We start from the raw sequence: 15,747 nt of genomic DNA, 5'->3' as shown, positions 1-15,747 counted from the left end.
ACAGACTTTTACAATAATAAAATAAATAATGAAACAGGGGTGGTCCGTGGCGTAGTGGGTTAAGCAGGCGCCCCATGTACTGCAGCTGGCCCGGGTTCCTGTCTCACATTGGACAGCCCTGTGCTGCGTGTTGTTCCCCCTCTCTCTGCCCCCTGCTTCCTGTCTCTCTGAACTTTCCCAACCATTAACGGCACAAAAGCCCCCAAAAATTATATATATATATGTGTATATGTGTATATGTGTATATATATATATATATATATATATATATATATATATATATATATATATATATATATATATATATATATATAAAAGAAAATAATAATAAAAAAAAAACACCTGCGTTAATGCGCGATAAAATATTTATTGGCGTTAAATAACTAACAACCCTAGTGTTTATACATTTCAGCCCCATTTTAAATGTATGGCGTCAAAGTCCATGTTGCATTATTAAAAAGAACAACTTGTTTTCTGCATTAAGACTTTATTTACCATGAAATTAATCTGCCTCGTGCTTTATAATGGCTTAAATGAATGACATAATTTAAATTATTATTCAGGGATCTGGGTGTTTGCTCATTTAATCCGTACGTTGGGAGCAGAACACAAATCGGCACCAGCTGTACCCACTCGTATCTGGAGGTGGGTAGAGCAGCCAAAAATTGTACTCAAGTAAAAGTAAAAAGTAGTCATCCAAATAATTACTTGAGTAAGAGTAAAAAAGTGCTTGGTGAAAAAACTACTCAAGTACTGAGTAACTGTTGAGTAACGTCTGATTTATTTGTTAACTCAAGCATTCAATCAGACAGACAATATACTAAATAATCATCTTTAGGCAAATTAGAGTTCATCCAATTGATAAAATAAATTAAAATTCATTAATTAATTAATTACAAAAAAGCTTAAATTAAAATAATCCAGGTAAATTCAAGTAACTTCAATAAAAAATAAAAGAGACTCAGGAAATGTTTAAAACATGTGTAACCCATATGTAACCTAAAAAACAAACATTCACCTATCCATGGAGGAAAAAAACTAATTTAGGAAACTTACCGCTACATGTTTCCTCAAGTTAGATGTTGAGTTTCTGCTGAAATGTGCGTTTGTTTTGGTTGACACAGAAGACACATAATGTGGCTGCTGTTTCTCACTCTTTGTAAGGTAAACATGCTTTCAGTATGAGGCCTCGTCTGCGTCTTCATTTCCCACCGTTGATTCTGACATTTTTCATCTGTTTCTTTGTTTGTTTGCTACGACTGTAAACTGTAAAGCTAACCCGTCCCGCCGCTGAGATTGAGTATGGTCACGTGACCAGACTGCACGGCTACGTCTGATTGGTGAAACACAGTCAGGTGGTAGAGCCTTTGGCGGAAGTCTCTCTCTCTGTCAGAATAAAACATTAAAATGAGGCGTACGCGGGGGGATAAAAATAATGAGGCGTACAATACCAAAGAGGTAAGAAGAAAAGTAACCAGCTCATTGTAGCCTAATGTAGCGGAGTAAGAGGACAGTTTCTGCTGCACAAATCTACTCAAGTAAAAGTAAAAAGTATTGAGATTTAAAACTACTCCTAGAAGTATAATGTTTTCAAAAACATACTCAAGTAAATGTAACTCGTTACTACCCACCTCTGATCATATCTGGAGGTTCAGTGAACAGTTTACTCCTTTTCAAGTCTTTTTTTCTCCCTGGGAACAGGCCTGAGGAACAGGATAAAACATGCTCTGCACCACAGTAAGACTTGCAGTCTTAAGCCCAATTCGCACGGGATAAGTATTACCTATGGACCCCCGTAATTCGGAATAATTGCGGAGAATGTCTGAGTTCTTAGTCCTGTGCGAATGCGCCATGTCGTCACATCCTTTTAAAGAGAGAAACAATTAGGTGTAAAATAGAAAATGACACTTAAGTTTCGTTGTGCAATCCTTTTTTTAAACTATACTTTACATTCAGGTAAAATATCCTGAGCAAAACATTTGGTGAACAGTACTTTACATTAAGGTCAAAAATGAATAAATCTTCTGTTCTGTTATACTGTACAATACGTTTTAGTAATACTTATCATTCAGGTAAACAAACAAAAAAGTCTTCTGCGTTTGTATACAATAATTTTGGAGCAGAATGCTTTATATTCAAGAAAACTCCTCCCATGTTAGATGAATATTACAGGGATTTCTTGTCCCGTCCGAATTGGTCATTTCTTCTCCCTGGCGTCGTCTGGTTAACCAACATTACCATACGTCCCCCCATTGAACTAGTCCCGTCCGAATAGGGCTTTACAAGTGGAATCTCAGGGTTGCAGCTGCACCAGCCTGCAGCTTATGAGCACAGAGATACACCTGATCACACTTTGGCATTAACATCTTTCTCGGTGGTCAGAGATCCTCATGCATCTTTGCAGCTGGCTTACTTATGGTTGGATCTCAGTTACATGCTCTATTTGCAAATAAACACCACAAACATCCTTTCTTCAGTATATTGTCACAGATTACTGTTCCATCTTTTAAAAGCAGTCGACAGCTGAGCTACGTGGTCTCTGGAATAAATCCTGTTGTAAACATTTTGGATGTTTTGATTTCGAAATATTGCTAGTGTTGTTAGCTTTTTATTGGCATCCCGCCTGGAATTATAGGAGCTTTGGTGATGTGCTCACAGTCCTCAATCCTCCGTCGTGGTGGTAAATCGTGTTGAGGCCTGTTGAAAGGTGAGCTCCAGGACCGACGGGAAGCTCGGCCGCTCGTATGACCCGTTCTGATCAGACTGCGAAACTAATTTGATTAAAAACCATCCTGAAGCTCCTCGTGATCGGATCTGAGAGTGTCCTCAATCTGTTCTGAGTGCGTTCTCTGCTGTCGTCCGGTGGTCAGATCATTCAGGACACACACAGGTCACACGTGCACACAGGTGCACGAGCAACGCCACAAAAACACACATTCAATCAGAACCATTCTCTTAAAGGGATAGTTCGCCTCTTTTGACATGAAGCTGTGTGACATCCCATATCAGCAACATCATTTATGAACATTTTCTTACCCCCTGCTGCGTCCTGTGAGCCGAGTTCCAGCCGAGTTTTGGTGTTGATGAAGGTAGTCCGGCTAGTTGGCTGGGGTTTAAAAAATAAAGCGTTTTGCTTGTCAAAACAATATGCGTTGAAAAGAGTAATACATTTGCATCACAAAATTGTTCTCCAGGAAAAAGTCAGACCTCACAATCGCTTGGCCCTATTTTCTCTCCCTTCGTATCACTGCCTGCTGCTGACAGCCGCGCCTGTTACGGTGTTTGCTGCTCGGAAGCAGGGGACTGCTCGGTCTACACTTCGGTCTGCACGGTCTACACAGCAGGCAGTGATGCGAAGGGAGAGAAAATAGGGCCAAGCGATTGTGAGGTCTGACTTTTTCCTGGAGAACGATTTTGTGATGCAAATGTATTACTCTTTTGAACGCATATTGTTTTGACAAGCAAAACGCTTTATTTTTTAAACCCCAGCCAACTAGCCGGACTACCTTCATCAACACCAAAACGAGGCTGGAACTCGGCTCACAGGACGCAGCAGGGGGTAAGAAAATGTTCATAAATGATGTTGCTGATATGGGATGTCATACAGCTTCATGTCAAAAGAGGCGAACTATCCCTTTAACAGAGAACCCACAGACTGAAGGTTAATTAGCTGCTTTCACCGTCTTCATTTAGCTCAAATAATGAAATGTGCCGTGTCATCAGGGGGACATTTTTTTAAATTAAAGTGAAGGAATGGGTGGCGACAGGACATGAATTTAGCTTCAACATTTTACCGTCTTAAAATAAATAGATTTACAGAATGAATCTAAATTTCTTTCAATTTCTATGAGGGAACCTCCCAAAGGGATTAATAAAGTCATCTATCTATCTATCTATCTAAAAACAGACTGCAAAATGTAAGATTTTACATGGTGGGATTGTGTGAAGTGTTATTGCACAGTGTGAGAATGTAAACAGAAATATAATAAGTTAAATCCAGTTTTTAATTCATACTCCTGAACACTCCTTTAATAAATGCCCAGCATGACAGCCACTGCTAATGAATTTATCTTCAACATCTGGCGCTCCGTGGGAGCTGCTGATGGTGCAGATTTAAAGGCACAAGATGGCAGCAACAGGGCCGAGCTACCTGCTCATCATTACCTCCGACTTTAATGACTTATTTTGTGTCCAGACTCCCAAAATAAATGTAGAAAACGAGGTCAGTTAGCGTCGGACGTCACATGCACGCACGCGGATGTGTTTGCATGTGCGTGCGCAGCTGAAGTGAGTAGATGGCTTTTGTGCGTGCTTATTTTCCGAGGATCATCTCTTACGTAACCAGCTGTCTGGGCTGCTGCTGTTTGAGGGAATAGAATAAAATTCTGTCTGATCTTTTGGAGCAGATGGACGGAACACATTTACAAGCTGAAAGTGCTGCTGAAACATAGTAAACACAACACAAGGCTCTCCCCAAAGAGTCTGCTCTGATTTTACCTTTACGTCACTTTACTTTGCTGTGAAAATGTATGATTTATGAATAGGGCTGGAAGAGTTAACTCGTTATTATTGCGTTAACTCTTTAATTATTTAACGCCGATAAATATTTTATCACACATTAACGCAGGTTGTTTTTTGTTTTTTTTAAACAAACAATTTTTTGGGGGGGGGGGCTTTTGTGCCTTTTAATGGATAGGAAAATTCAGAGAGAGGGGGAACAACATGCAGCACGTCCAATGCGGTACTCGAACCGGGGCCAGCTGCAGCGAGGACTATAGCCTCTTGTACATGGGGCGCCTGCTCAACCCACTACGCCACGGACCACCCCTGTTTTATTTTTTATTTTATTATTGTAAAAGTCTGTTGTTCGCAGGCTTTTATTTTGTAAAAGTCTGCTGCTGTCTGCTGTGGAACTGGAAAAGAAAGTAATCGGCGGATCCACCAAACATGGAGCAGGGTACGGAACTTTTACTCGGCCATTTTCATTTTAAAGTTCTTCCAGACGGCGGAGTCGACAGAACCAAAGTCATCTGTAAACACTGCCAAGTTGAATTGTCTTATCAGCGTAGTAGTTCCAGTCTAAAATATCACTTAAAGGCAAAACACACAACTGATAGCAGCAAGTTATTCAAGGAAACAGACAGTGGAGCGAGGCTTCTACATAAAAACTACAGAAAGATGCTGATGTTAAAAGTGTGTTTGCACAACAAATGTTATGGCACTTTCATTCATATGGCAGCACATTTAAAATAAAACTAAATGCTAAAGGCTATACACTACTTTTGGATTCATTTTTGAATTTTGCGTACAAATGCGATTAATCGTGATTAATCAGGGAAATCATGTGATTAATTAGATTAAAAATCATTGCCCAGCCCTATTTATGATCTTACAGGGTCATAAAACAAGAACATTTCCATGTGGTTACACTGAAATATCATAATAAGTGTGATAATGTGTGTTTCAGGTTGTTTGAAGAAGCAGCTACCAAGCTGAACCTGGTTGGTATGATTGGGTTCCTGCAGCAGTTGAGAAAAGCTTCTCAGTCTCAGCTGTTTGACTCTGTAACAGAAACCGGAGACTATTCCCTGGCGATGCCTGGTAAACACACACAAACACACACAGATGTGCACACGGCAGCGTTTCCATCCCTTCAGAGAGAGTTGCATTGATGTGCATTTACCATCCAAAAGCATCTGGAACCTCGACTTAAACCATAACCTTTCATCTTTAACATAATTGGGAACGTTTTTTGTCCCCAAATGCAGATGGGTAAAAGCTTCCCTCAGCATGAGTAATACTGGCACTAACACACATCAGACTAACACACAGGCTTCAAAGCTTAGGCTTCAATAAGTAGAAAACTTGTTGATTCCAAAAGAGTTGGCACGCCTTCCCGAGCAGGAAAAACCACCAAACCTGCTGCAGTAAAGTTTTTATTCATCCAAAAATAGGTTTATTGCCCCACTTTGAACCCTACTGAGCACATTCTGTATGTCAGATGGAAGTATGGACTTAATATGTGGACAAAAGGGGTTAAAGTTGCTACTTTAAAGGTGATAGAGAATGGTTGAATGGGGCATTAATCCTTGTTCTGTGATGTGATATGTAGCCCAAAAAAAATTGGTTGGGTCTGTAATGGCTCAGAACCTCCCTAAAAGGCTCTCTGAAACAGCTAAGTTACTATGCTGGGTTTAGAATGCTTCGTTTGCCCTCATTGGCGTCGTTTCAGAGCTTATCTGGCAACCTCATTATGAAATGCAGGTAGGTGTTGGCGCTCTTCGGTTGCCGATGCTTGATTGGCTGCCCTTGCTCTCACTGAAAACAGAGCTATAGAGTAATACACTGACTGAAAAGAAAGCTCATCAGAATCAGAATTCTTTTTAATTGCCATTGTTAGTGAACAGTGTTCACTAACTAGGAATTTGCTGCGGCGTAAGGTGCAAACATGTAACATAGGATATAATAATAAAAAATAAAGAATAAAAATATATGAATATAACATGTACAAGGTGTGTACAACAATACACAGTATCCAATATACAGAGCAACAACAGTGCAATTTTAATGATGGTAAAGTGACTGGGCAGGTTATGAGGTGATTATGAAGTGTTCATAAGTCCAACTGCAAGGGGGAAAAACTGTTTTTGTGACGGGAGGTTCTGGTCCGAATGGACTGAAGCCTCCTGCCCGAGGGGAGTGGTGCAAATAGAGAAGGGTCAGCTGTGATCCGACCTGCTCGCCCCATAGTCCTGGAGACGTGCAGGTCACGGATAGATGGGAGGCTGCAGCCGATCACCTTCTCAGCGGAGCGCACAGCTCGCTGCAGTCTGTCTGTCCCTGTCGGAACTGACACTGTACTGAGCATTAAATTCCAATTGAAGCCTGCTCGGAATCGTGGAAGCTTTGTGAAACTGTACTCCGTGAAATGCGCAGCGCAAAGGAAAAGTCGGCGGTTGTATGTACTGGGGATGCTGTTAAAAATAAATAAAAGCCATTGATCGCGAACATTGCTTTCCGGGATCGTAGTCCGCTTTCAGAGCCTTGGAAGGCTCACCTGTTCCTGTTTCTTGCCGAAGGGGCGTGTCTGAAATGGGGTGGCTGTGGATTTGGGTGTGGGGGGGGGGTTGCTGAAAAAGTGACGTCACTTTTTTACAAAAACGGATTGGGGGATATTCTGGGGGATATTCAAAAAAGGGGAGTACTTGTAACAGAGGTTCTGACACTTGCTGGCACTTCGTGTGTACTCCCCACAGCGGACACCAAAACACCAAAAACGTGAAAAAGACGATTTTGATTCTCTATCCCCTTTAAGTTCTAACTACAGACTTTAGTGTGACCTCATCCCACTAAAATCAACTCTTTTGTTCTGATTGAGTGAATCAAACGGAACCATTGTAGGATTTTAACACGTCTCGCTTACAAATACTTCATCTAGTGCAGCACAATGTTAAAAATATCATGATTATTTAATCAATGGAATACTTTTCCCATCTGCCTGGTCTGATAACTGATAATTATCTCTTTGTGAAAGAAGTCTGGCTTTTAATTTAATCCCAATTTTTCCCAAAACTTCCAAATCTGAAACCTCTCTCTGGATACCTAATTAACTTAACAGAAAAACCAGTGAAACTGTGATATGTGAACCTCCTGATCTTCCGTGTGCGTCTGCAGGAGAAGCCAAGTCGACGCTGGAACGCCGCAGCGCTCTGCATCTCTTCCGCCTCGGCGAGGCCATGCTGCGAATCGTCCGGAACAGGAACCGACCGCTGCTGCACATGATGAGGGCCTGGAGCGTGGTGGCGCCGCACCTGGTCGAGGTGGGAAACTGTGAACTTAGAAGTCTGATGTGTGTGATGTGGTGACTCCTGCATTTAAAAGGATAGTTCGCCTCTTTTGACATGAAGCTGTATGACATCCCATATTAGCAACATCATTTATGAACATTTTCTTACCCCCTGCTGCGTCCTGTGAGCAGAGTTCCAGCCTCGTTTTGGTGTTGATGAAAGTAGTCCGGCTAGTTGGCTGGGGTTTAAAAAATAAAGCGTTTTGCTTCTCAAAACAATATGCGTTCAAAAGAGTAATACATTTGCATCACAAAATCGTTCTCCAGGAAAAGTCAGACCTCACAATCTCTTGGCCCTATTTTCTCTCCCTTCGTATCACTGCCTGCTGCCGCCTGCCGACAGCCGTACCTGTTATGGTGTTTGCTGCTCGGAAGCAGGGGACTGCTGGGTCTGCACTTCGGTCTGCACAGCAGGCAGTACTCATCAGTACTACATACTACATACTGCATACTCATCGATCAGACAGTATGCAGAGCATTTAGCCACAATGCATTTCGCTCCTGCCCGAGCCGAAATCAGCCGGCCTGAAGCTGATTTCGCTTAAGCTCTAAACTCTGTAAACTTTAGCAACATTTGAGACATTTTCAGGCGAGAAAGTAGTCGTTTAGATCCCCAACGTGTTGAAAACCTGCCAAAATACCGGCTATTTACAATTTTGTTCCCACGAATTCGGCGCTACTAAAGCTAGCCGCAGTGAGCAACGCACTTCTGGTTATTTTCACAAAATAAAATACCCGTTGCCTTTTATCATAGGGAAAGCCATTACGATACAATTGGTGCTTTTGTTTTGAAAACAGGAAGTGAACCTACCCTCGTTGTAGCTAGCTTGAAACTGCCGTTTTGACAGGAAATGACGATCGGCGACGTCACGTTACGTTGCATCTTGGGTAGTTTGAGTATGAGTAGTAACCTCATGATGCATACCCAATTTCGGAGAATCTAGTATGCATCCGGGAACTTCTCGCTTACTCAAACTCACAGTATGCGAGAATTGGGAGTAGTAGGAGTATGCGGTTTCGAACACAGCCTATGATTTGACATGAATCGTCGCTGATTGGACCGGTGGTCCGACCTTTGACCCGGAAGGACAACACAGCCAGACAAACAGAAACAAACGAACACTTTATGCACTTTATAACGTTTTTACTCACTAATTTATCACTGTTTTCTATAATGTGACCCCCTGGCATCATATTATATGAATGTTCTGTGTTTTCACTAATTATAATGTTAGACTTTTCAATAAAGTTTACTTAAAAAAAAAATAAAAAATCAATACTTGACACTTGAGACTTTCAGGGCTTTGTTATTTCATCACAAATGCTCGTCCTTCTCAGGCTGCGTGTCATAAAGAGCGTCACGTATCCCAGAAGGCCGTTTCCTTCATCCACGACGTTCTGACGGAGGTGCTGACGAGCTGGGCGGAGCTTCCACACTTCCATTTTAACGAGGCTCTCTTCAGGCCTTTCGAGCACATCATGCAGCTGGAACTCTGCGACGAGGACGTTCAGGACCAGGTGCAGTTAAATGTGTTCCCAAACGATGAAATATCCCGCATTTCAACATCGTTTGACTGTGTGAACCAACCACCTTTCCACCCTGCAGGTGGTGACGTCTATAGGCGAGCTGGTGGAGATGTGTTCCCCTCAGATTCTGTCAGGGTGGAGGCCTCTGTTCAGTGCTCTGAGGACCGTGCACGGCAGCAAATCTGACACTAAAGACTACCTGCTGGGAGAATACTCTATGGGTAACCATGACAAGCTCTAGATCAGTGATACTCACTATTTTTCTAAAATGCATTTTCAAATATGCATTTCCACATATAAAACAAAAAAAAGAAACAACACAGCCAATACATTTTCAATTCAGACCGCATTTACCTTAATACTGGGATGAGCAGAAGCTGGCATGCATGTCCTTGACTTTCTTCATGTTGTATTTGTAGTTTGTTGTTGTAATCATAGTGAGACATTCAGGATGAGCATGGTTTTTGTGCTGGTTTTTGTGCTGGTTTTTGCCCTTTTTTAATTAAAAACCGATCCATTCTGCCTGCATCTCGCGGGGGCTAAAGGAGCTATTGTGCACTGCGGTCAAGTGTGACGGTGGTTTAAGCGGGCTGTGTTGCCAGGTTTAACAGAGCCCCCTTTAGGAAACACCATTAAGCTTTAAGATTAGATTAGATTCAACTTTATTGTCAAAGAGCAAGTACAGGTACAAGCCAATGAAATGCAGTTAGCATCCAACCAGAAGTGCAAAGGTGTGCATTTAATATATACAGAATAGATAATATGTACATAATATACACAGAATATATACAGACTAAATATATACACTATATATACTATGTAAATAAGTAACTGAAGATAAATAAATTAGATAATTAAATATAAATAGTGCATAGACAATGCAAACAGAGTGATTAATAAGTAATTAATACTTAGTAAAAAATACTTAATACTACAAAAACGCAAACTTAATAAAAATACTTAATACTGTGCAGTATTTGCTGTGTGTTATTTGTTACCATATTGTTATAAGCAACTATGCGAGTGCGAGCAGCCGATTAAAGCTTGGGGAGGCGCACTATGAGTATCTCTGGTGTAGAATGTGCATTCTTTTTGCACTCTCCTTCATTCTTTGCATGATTAACGCCTTCCCTCCTCCTCTTCATCATTTTTCCATGCAGGGAAGTCCCAGGCTCCAGTGTTTGACGTCTTCGAGGCTTTCATCAACACGGACAACATCCAAGTTTTTGCCAACGCCGCCACTGACTACATCATGTGCCTGATGAAGTTTGTCAAAGGCTTGGGTCCGTTCTTCCACTTTGATAAATTACATTTCTGAGCCCTGGCGGATTTATTTTCCTGGAATCTGAATCTAATGCTGTGGAATTAGATGCTGATGATAGGCGTGCACAGTGTGTGTGTGTGTGTGTGTGTTTGCGTCACATCCTTAAAATTCTTCAGAAAAACATCTATCGTCCATCAGTTTGATTTGATAGATTTGTCTTCATGTAGCACTTAAAAATGTGCAGGGATTATCTTTAAAACTGGTTGGTTTTTAATATTTTTCTCCAATTCTTCTTTCCTAAACGTTTTTTTTTTTCTGTGATTGTTTGCGTGTAGGTGAGATGGACTACAAAGAGATCGGAGACTGCGTTCATGTGTGTGCGTACAGCTCCACCGACCTCTGCCTGCCTGCTCTCGACTACCTGCGCAAATGTTCGCAGGTGGGAGCTTCCCTTCCCGCCGTTCGGATCTTTTTCTTCCTCGCGGCCGGTTCTTCCCGTGACTTAAACGAAGTCGTGTTCTTGTTTGATTTGACAGCTGCTGGCAAAGATCTACAAGATGCAGTCCAAGCCGGTGTTCTTGGGGGCTCGGCTCGCCAGCCTGCCGATGAGATCGCAGGAGCGCTCGATCAGCAGCGAGGACGGGATGGACTGCGTTCTTCAGGAGTTCGATGACGACACCGGTAAAGACGAGTCGCGCTGTTCCGTTCGTCTCTCTTTTACTTCTCTTGCATTAACCCTGCTCTGCTGTGTTCTGTAGGCTTGATCCAGGTGTGGATTTTGTTACTGGAGCAGCTCACGGCGGCGGTGTCAAACTGCCCCCGACAGCACCAGCCTCCAACCCTGGAGCTGCTCTTCACTCTGCTCAGAGAGGTCACCGCTGTACCAGGTGATGCACAAACATCTGCACCCAACTGGGTCTGCACTCACTGGGAGAACACAAGTTAACCAAATAAGTCACACAATCTTAATTCTTGATCTTGTCTGTTGAAGAGACGTGCTGCCTCTGGGTCAAACTACCACAGCTATGCAGATGACACACAGATATATATTCAATTCAATTCAGTTTTATTTATATAGCGCCAAATACAGCAAATGTCATCTCAAGGCACTTAAATAATAAAGTCCAATTCAAGCCAATTGGAATTCAATTCATTGTAATCATAATTATTTTCAAAATAATCCAATTCATTCATATAGAGCCAATTCAAAAACAATTTCCTCGCTAAGGAAACCAACAGATTGCACCGAAACTTGTCTTCGGTCCAATCTCCCGTCCTGAGCGTGCCTGAGGCGACTGTGGAGAGAAACGACTCCCTTTGAACAGGAAGAAACCTCTGGCAGAACCAGAACCAGGAAGGGTGGCCATCTGCCTCCACCAGCTGGGGTTTGAGAAGACAGAAAAGAGGGAAAACAAGGGAAAAAGAGAGTAAAGTGAGGAAAGGTGTGACAGATGAGGCCCCCCAGCAGGCTGGGCCTATAGCAGCTTAACTATGGGATGTTTCAGGATCACCTGAGCCATCCCTAACTATAAGCTTCATCAAAAAGAAAAGTTTTAAGCCTCATCTTAAAAGTGGAAAGGGTGTCTGCTTCCCGGACATTTACTGGCAGCTTATTCCACAAGAGAGGGGCCTGATAACTGAAGGCTCTGCCTCCCAAACTGGCAGCTGGTTCCACAGAGAGGGGCCTGATAACTGAAGGCTCTGCCCCCCAAACTGGCAGCTGGTTCCACAGAGAGGGGCCTGATAACTGAAGGCTCTGCCTCCCAAACTGGCAGCTGGTTCCACAGAGAGGGGCCTGATAACTGAAGGCTCTGCCTCCCAAACTGGCAGCTGGTTCCACAGAGAGGGGCCTGATAACTGAAGGCTCTGCCCCCCAAACTGGCAGCTGGTTCCACAGAGAGGGGCCTGATACCTGAAGGCTCTGCCCCCCAAACTGGCAGCTGGTTCCACAGAGAGGGCCCTGATAACTGAAGGCTCTGCCTCCCAAACTGGCAGCTGGTTCCACAGAGAGGGACCTGATAACTGAAGGCTCTGCCTCCCAAACTGGCAGCTGGTTACACAGAGAGGGGCCTGATAACTGGAGGCTCTGCCTCCCAAACTGGCAGCTGGTTCCACAGAGAGGGGCCTGATAACTGAAGGCTCTGCCTCCCAAACTGGCAGCTGGTTCCACAGAGAGGGGCCTGATAACTGAAGGCTCTGCCTCCCAAACTGGCAGCTGGTTCCACAGAGAGGGACCTGATAACTGAAGGCTCTGCCTCCCAAACTGGCAGCTGGTTCCACAGAGAGGGACCTGATAACTGAAGGCTCTGCCTCCCAAACTGGCAGCTGGTTCCACAGAGAGGGGCCTGATAACTGAAGGCTCTGCCTCCCAAACTGGCAGCTGGTTCCACAGAGAGGGGCCTGATAACTGGAGGCTCTGCCTCCCAAACTGGCAGCTGGTTCCACAGAGAGGGGCCTGATGACTGAAGGATCTGCCTCCCAAACTGGCAGCTGGTTCCACAGAGAGGGACCTGATAACTGAAGGCTCTGCCTCCCAAACTGGCAGCTGGTTACACAGAGAGGGGCCTGATAACTGGAGGCTCTGCCTCCCAAACTGGCAGCTGGTTCCACAGAGAGGGGCCTGATAACTGAAGGCTCTGCCTCCCAAACTGGCAGCTGGTTCCACAGAGAGGGGCCTGATAACTGAAGGCTCTGCCTCCCAAACTGGCAGCTGGTTCCACAGAGAGGGACCTGATAACTGAAGGCTCTGCCTCCCAAACTGGCAGCTGGTTCCACAGAGAGGGACCTGATAACTGAAGGCTCTGCCTCCCAAACTGGCAGCTGGTTCCACAGAGAGGGGCCTGATAACTGAAGGCTCTGCCTCCCAAACTGGCAGCTGGTTCCACAGAGAGGGGCCTGATAACTGGAGGCTCTGCCTCCCAAACTGGCAGCTGGTTCCACACAGAGGGGCCTGATAACTGGAGGCTCTGCCTCCCAAACTGGCAGCTGGTTCCACACAGAAGGGCCTGATAACTTTATAAACTCTGGGAACATCAAGTAAACCTGCAGTTTGGGAGCGAAGTGCTCTGTTAGGAAAATATCTTATAATGAGATCTTTAAGATATGATGGAGCTCGGTCATTAATAAGAGCTTTAAATGTGAGGTTTATATATCTTGCACTGTCTCCAGATGACTGCAGTCCTATAGATATTATTATATAAATAGATATATTGTGCGACTGCTTAGAGCAAGTCAAAAAGTGGATGAACCAAAATTTCCTTCAGTTAAACAAAGAAAAAACTGAGGTCATTGTGTTTGGCAACAAAGAGAAGAGGTTTGCTGTCAGTAAACACCTTGAGTCATTGTCTACGTCTATAGACGTCAATTGCGTTTTTTAACGGAGCGGGTTGGGGGACAATCTAGCGGAGTTCGTCACTAAATCTTAGGCTTGTAAACACTAAACAGAGAATATACTGGCAAAATTACCCGCTAGGTGGCAGCAGTGCCACTTTGCACAAAAAAAAAAAAAAGAGCTCGTTTTCTCCATTTTTTTTTTTGGGTCAAACAGCTGTTTTTTGGTGAAACCAACCTATGTTCTACTGTCTATTACTAAAGGACTGAAAATGGTAGAAACAAACTTTTTTTTCCTGATCAAAGAAGAGAGTCTACTCTTTCTTTTGGTAATTTTGGTGTGTACATAGTCATAAGACACACTTTTCTGTGGGTCTTGGAAAATCAGTCAAAATACTGAAAAACACTTGGCAGTATGGGTGTCTCTGAACTGAAAATGGCTGGCAGCCAATGAGTTAAATTGAGCCAAAATCATGTAGAAATGTATTTTCTGAGTTATAATTTAATTGGATGTTGTCTCCACATGTGTTCTGTGCATCTGGAATGCATTTATTGACAGCTTACCCAACCCACTGAGGATTTGAGGAAAATTGTAATTTTCCAACATTTTCTATCAAAAAATGAAGGGTACATACACTAAAATGGCCACAATTTTTTTTCGCCATGTTTCCGGCAGAGCAGACCCTGTGATTATTGCTTCTTAGGGTCAAAGTGAACATAAAAACCACAAATAAAAAGTATGGTAGACCATGTCAGGTTCAACCTATTTTATTGAGCTTTTGAGATTTTGGCTCCCTGACTAAGCAGAGCTCTGAGATCTACTGACTCAGGTCAGATAGTGGAGCCCAGAGTTCAAACTGGACCCGGTGAAGCAGCTTTTATTCTGTTATGCTGCACACAACTGGAACAAACTACCAGCAGAACTGAAATCAGCCCCAACTGTAAGCACTTTAAATCCAGGTTAAAAACATTTCTCTTTCGGTGTGCTTATGGTTGAGTTCCTTTAAATCATTTTAAAGCATAATGCTATAAATCCTCTGAATTGTTTCATATTTTTCTTTTTCCCCTCTTTGATTGCTTTTAACTGTGTGTTTTAATTTTTATTACATTTTTTTATTCTCTTTAAATTGCTTGTTTTTTTGCTGCTTTATGCTGTTCTTATGCTGGTCTTTATGTAAAGCACATTGAGTTGCCGGTGGTATGAAATGCGCTGTATGAATAAAGATGCCTTGAAGTTGAAGTTGAAGCCTCCCTGAAACCAGCCGACTCATGCTGGTGGCTGATCCTCCTTCAATGAAGCTCTTTAAAGCTGCAGTCTGCAAGATTTGTTGTTGTCATACGTAAAGTCCTACTTTTTGGCATTTTAAGAGTTTACATGATCTATCAGAACGCTTGAAGTTGAAAACGGTGACCTCCGTAGTCGCAAAATGCAAGAAATGCTTATTTTTTAACCGAAAAATAAAAAGTTATTCAACTTCCTGTCCCGCCCCTTCAAAACACACGAGAACTCGTGCACGTAGACGTGCACGCCAGATGCGCCTACACGACTCCTCATTCATCAACTCACCTGTCATTTGCGATCATGGAAGACACAGTAAGTAGACTAGCCCGTAATGAAGTCAATAGTCCAGATAAATAAGCGTGGGGACGAGCCTACCTTGGATCGCGCGTGCACAATCGGTGATTGACAGGCAGCAGAGCCCAGCTCGTAAACCTGATTGGTTACCTTTTACCGGTCCGGTCTGCAATTTTGTAAACAAACCTGCTGGCTTTGGAGGGA

The 15,747-nt window shown here is 43.1% G+C and overlaps 1 protein-coding gene across 2 annotated transcripts in view; it reads left to right on the top strand.

Moving 5' to 3' along the window:
- Positions 1–15,747, top strand: part of arfgef3 (ARFGEF family member 3) — a 99,660-nt gene that overhangs the window by 48,333 nt on the left and 35,580 nt on the right. For both annotated transcript variants that reach the window (XM_075481130.1, XM_075481120.1), the window contains exons 23-30: positions 5,468–5,601; positions 7,675–7,820; positions 9,185–9,364; positions 9,453–9,594; positions 10,534–10,656; positions 10,973–11,076; positions 11,174–11,318; positions 11,396–11,524. In XM_075481130.1, coding sequence (XP_075337245.1) covers positions 5,468–5,601; positions 7,675–7,820; positions 9,185–9,364; positions 9,453–9,594; positions 10,534–10,656; positions 10,973–11,076; positions 11,174–11,318; positions 11,396–11,524 — 1,103 coding nt within the window. The remainder of the gene's footprint in view (positions 1–5,467; positions 5,602–7,674; positions 7,821–9,184; positions 9,365–9,452; positions 9,595–10,533; positions 10,657–10,972; positions 11,077–11,173; positions 11,319–11,395; positions 11,525–15,747) is intronic.

This window comes from Odontesthes bonariensis, chromosome 2, assembly GCF_027942865.1.
Source record: "Odontesthes bonariensis isolate fOdoBon6 chromosome 2, fOdoBon6.hap1, whole genome shotgun sequence".
NCBI classification, from domain to species: Eukaryota; Metazoa; Chordata; class Actinopteri; order Atheriniformes; family Atherinopsidae; genus Odontesthes; species Odontesthes bonariensis.
This window is presented reverse-complemented; position numbering and strand designations above follow the sequence as displayed.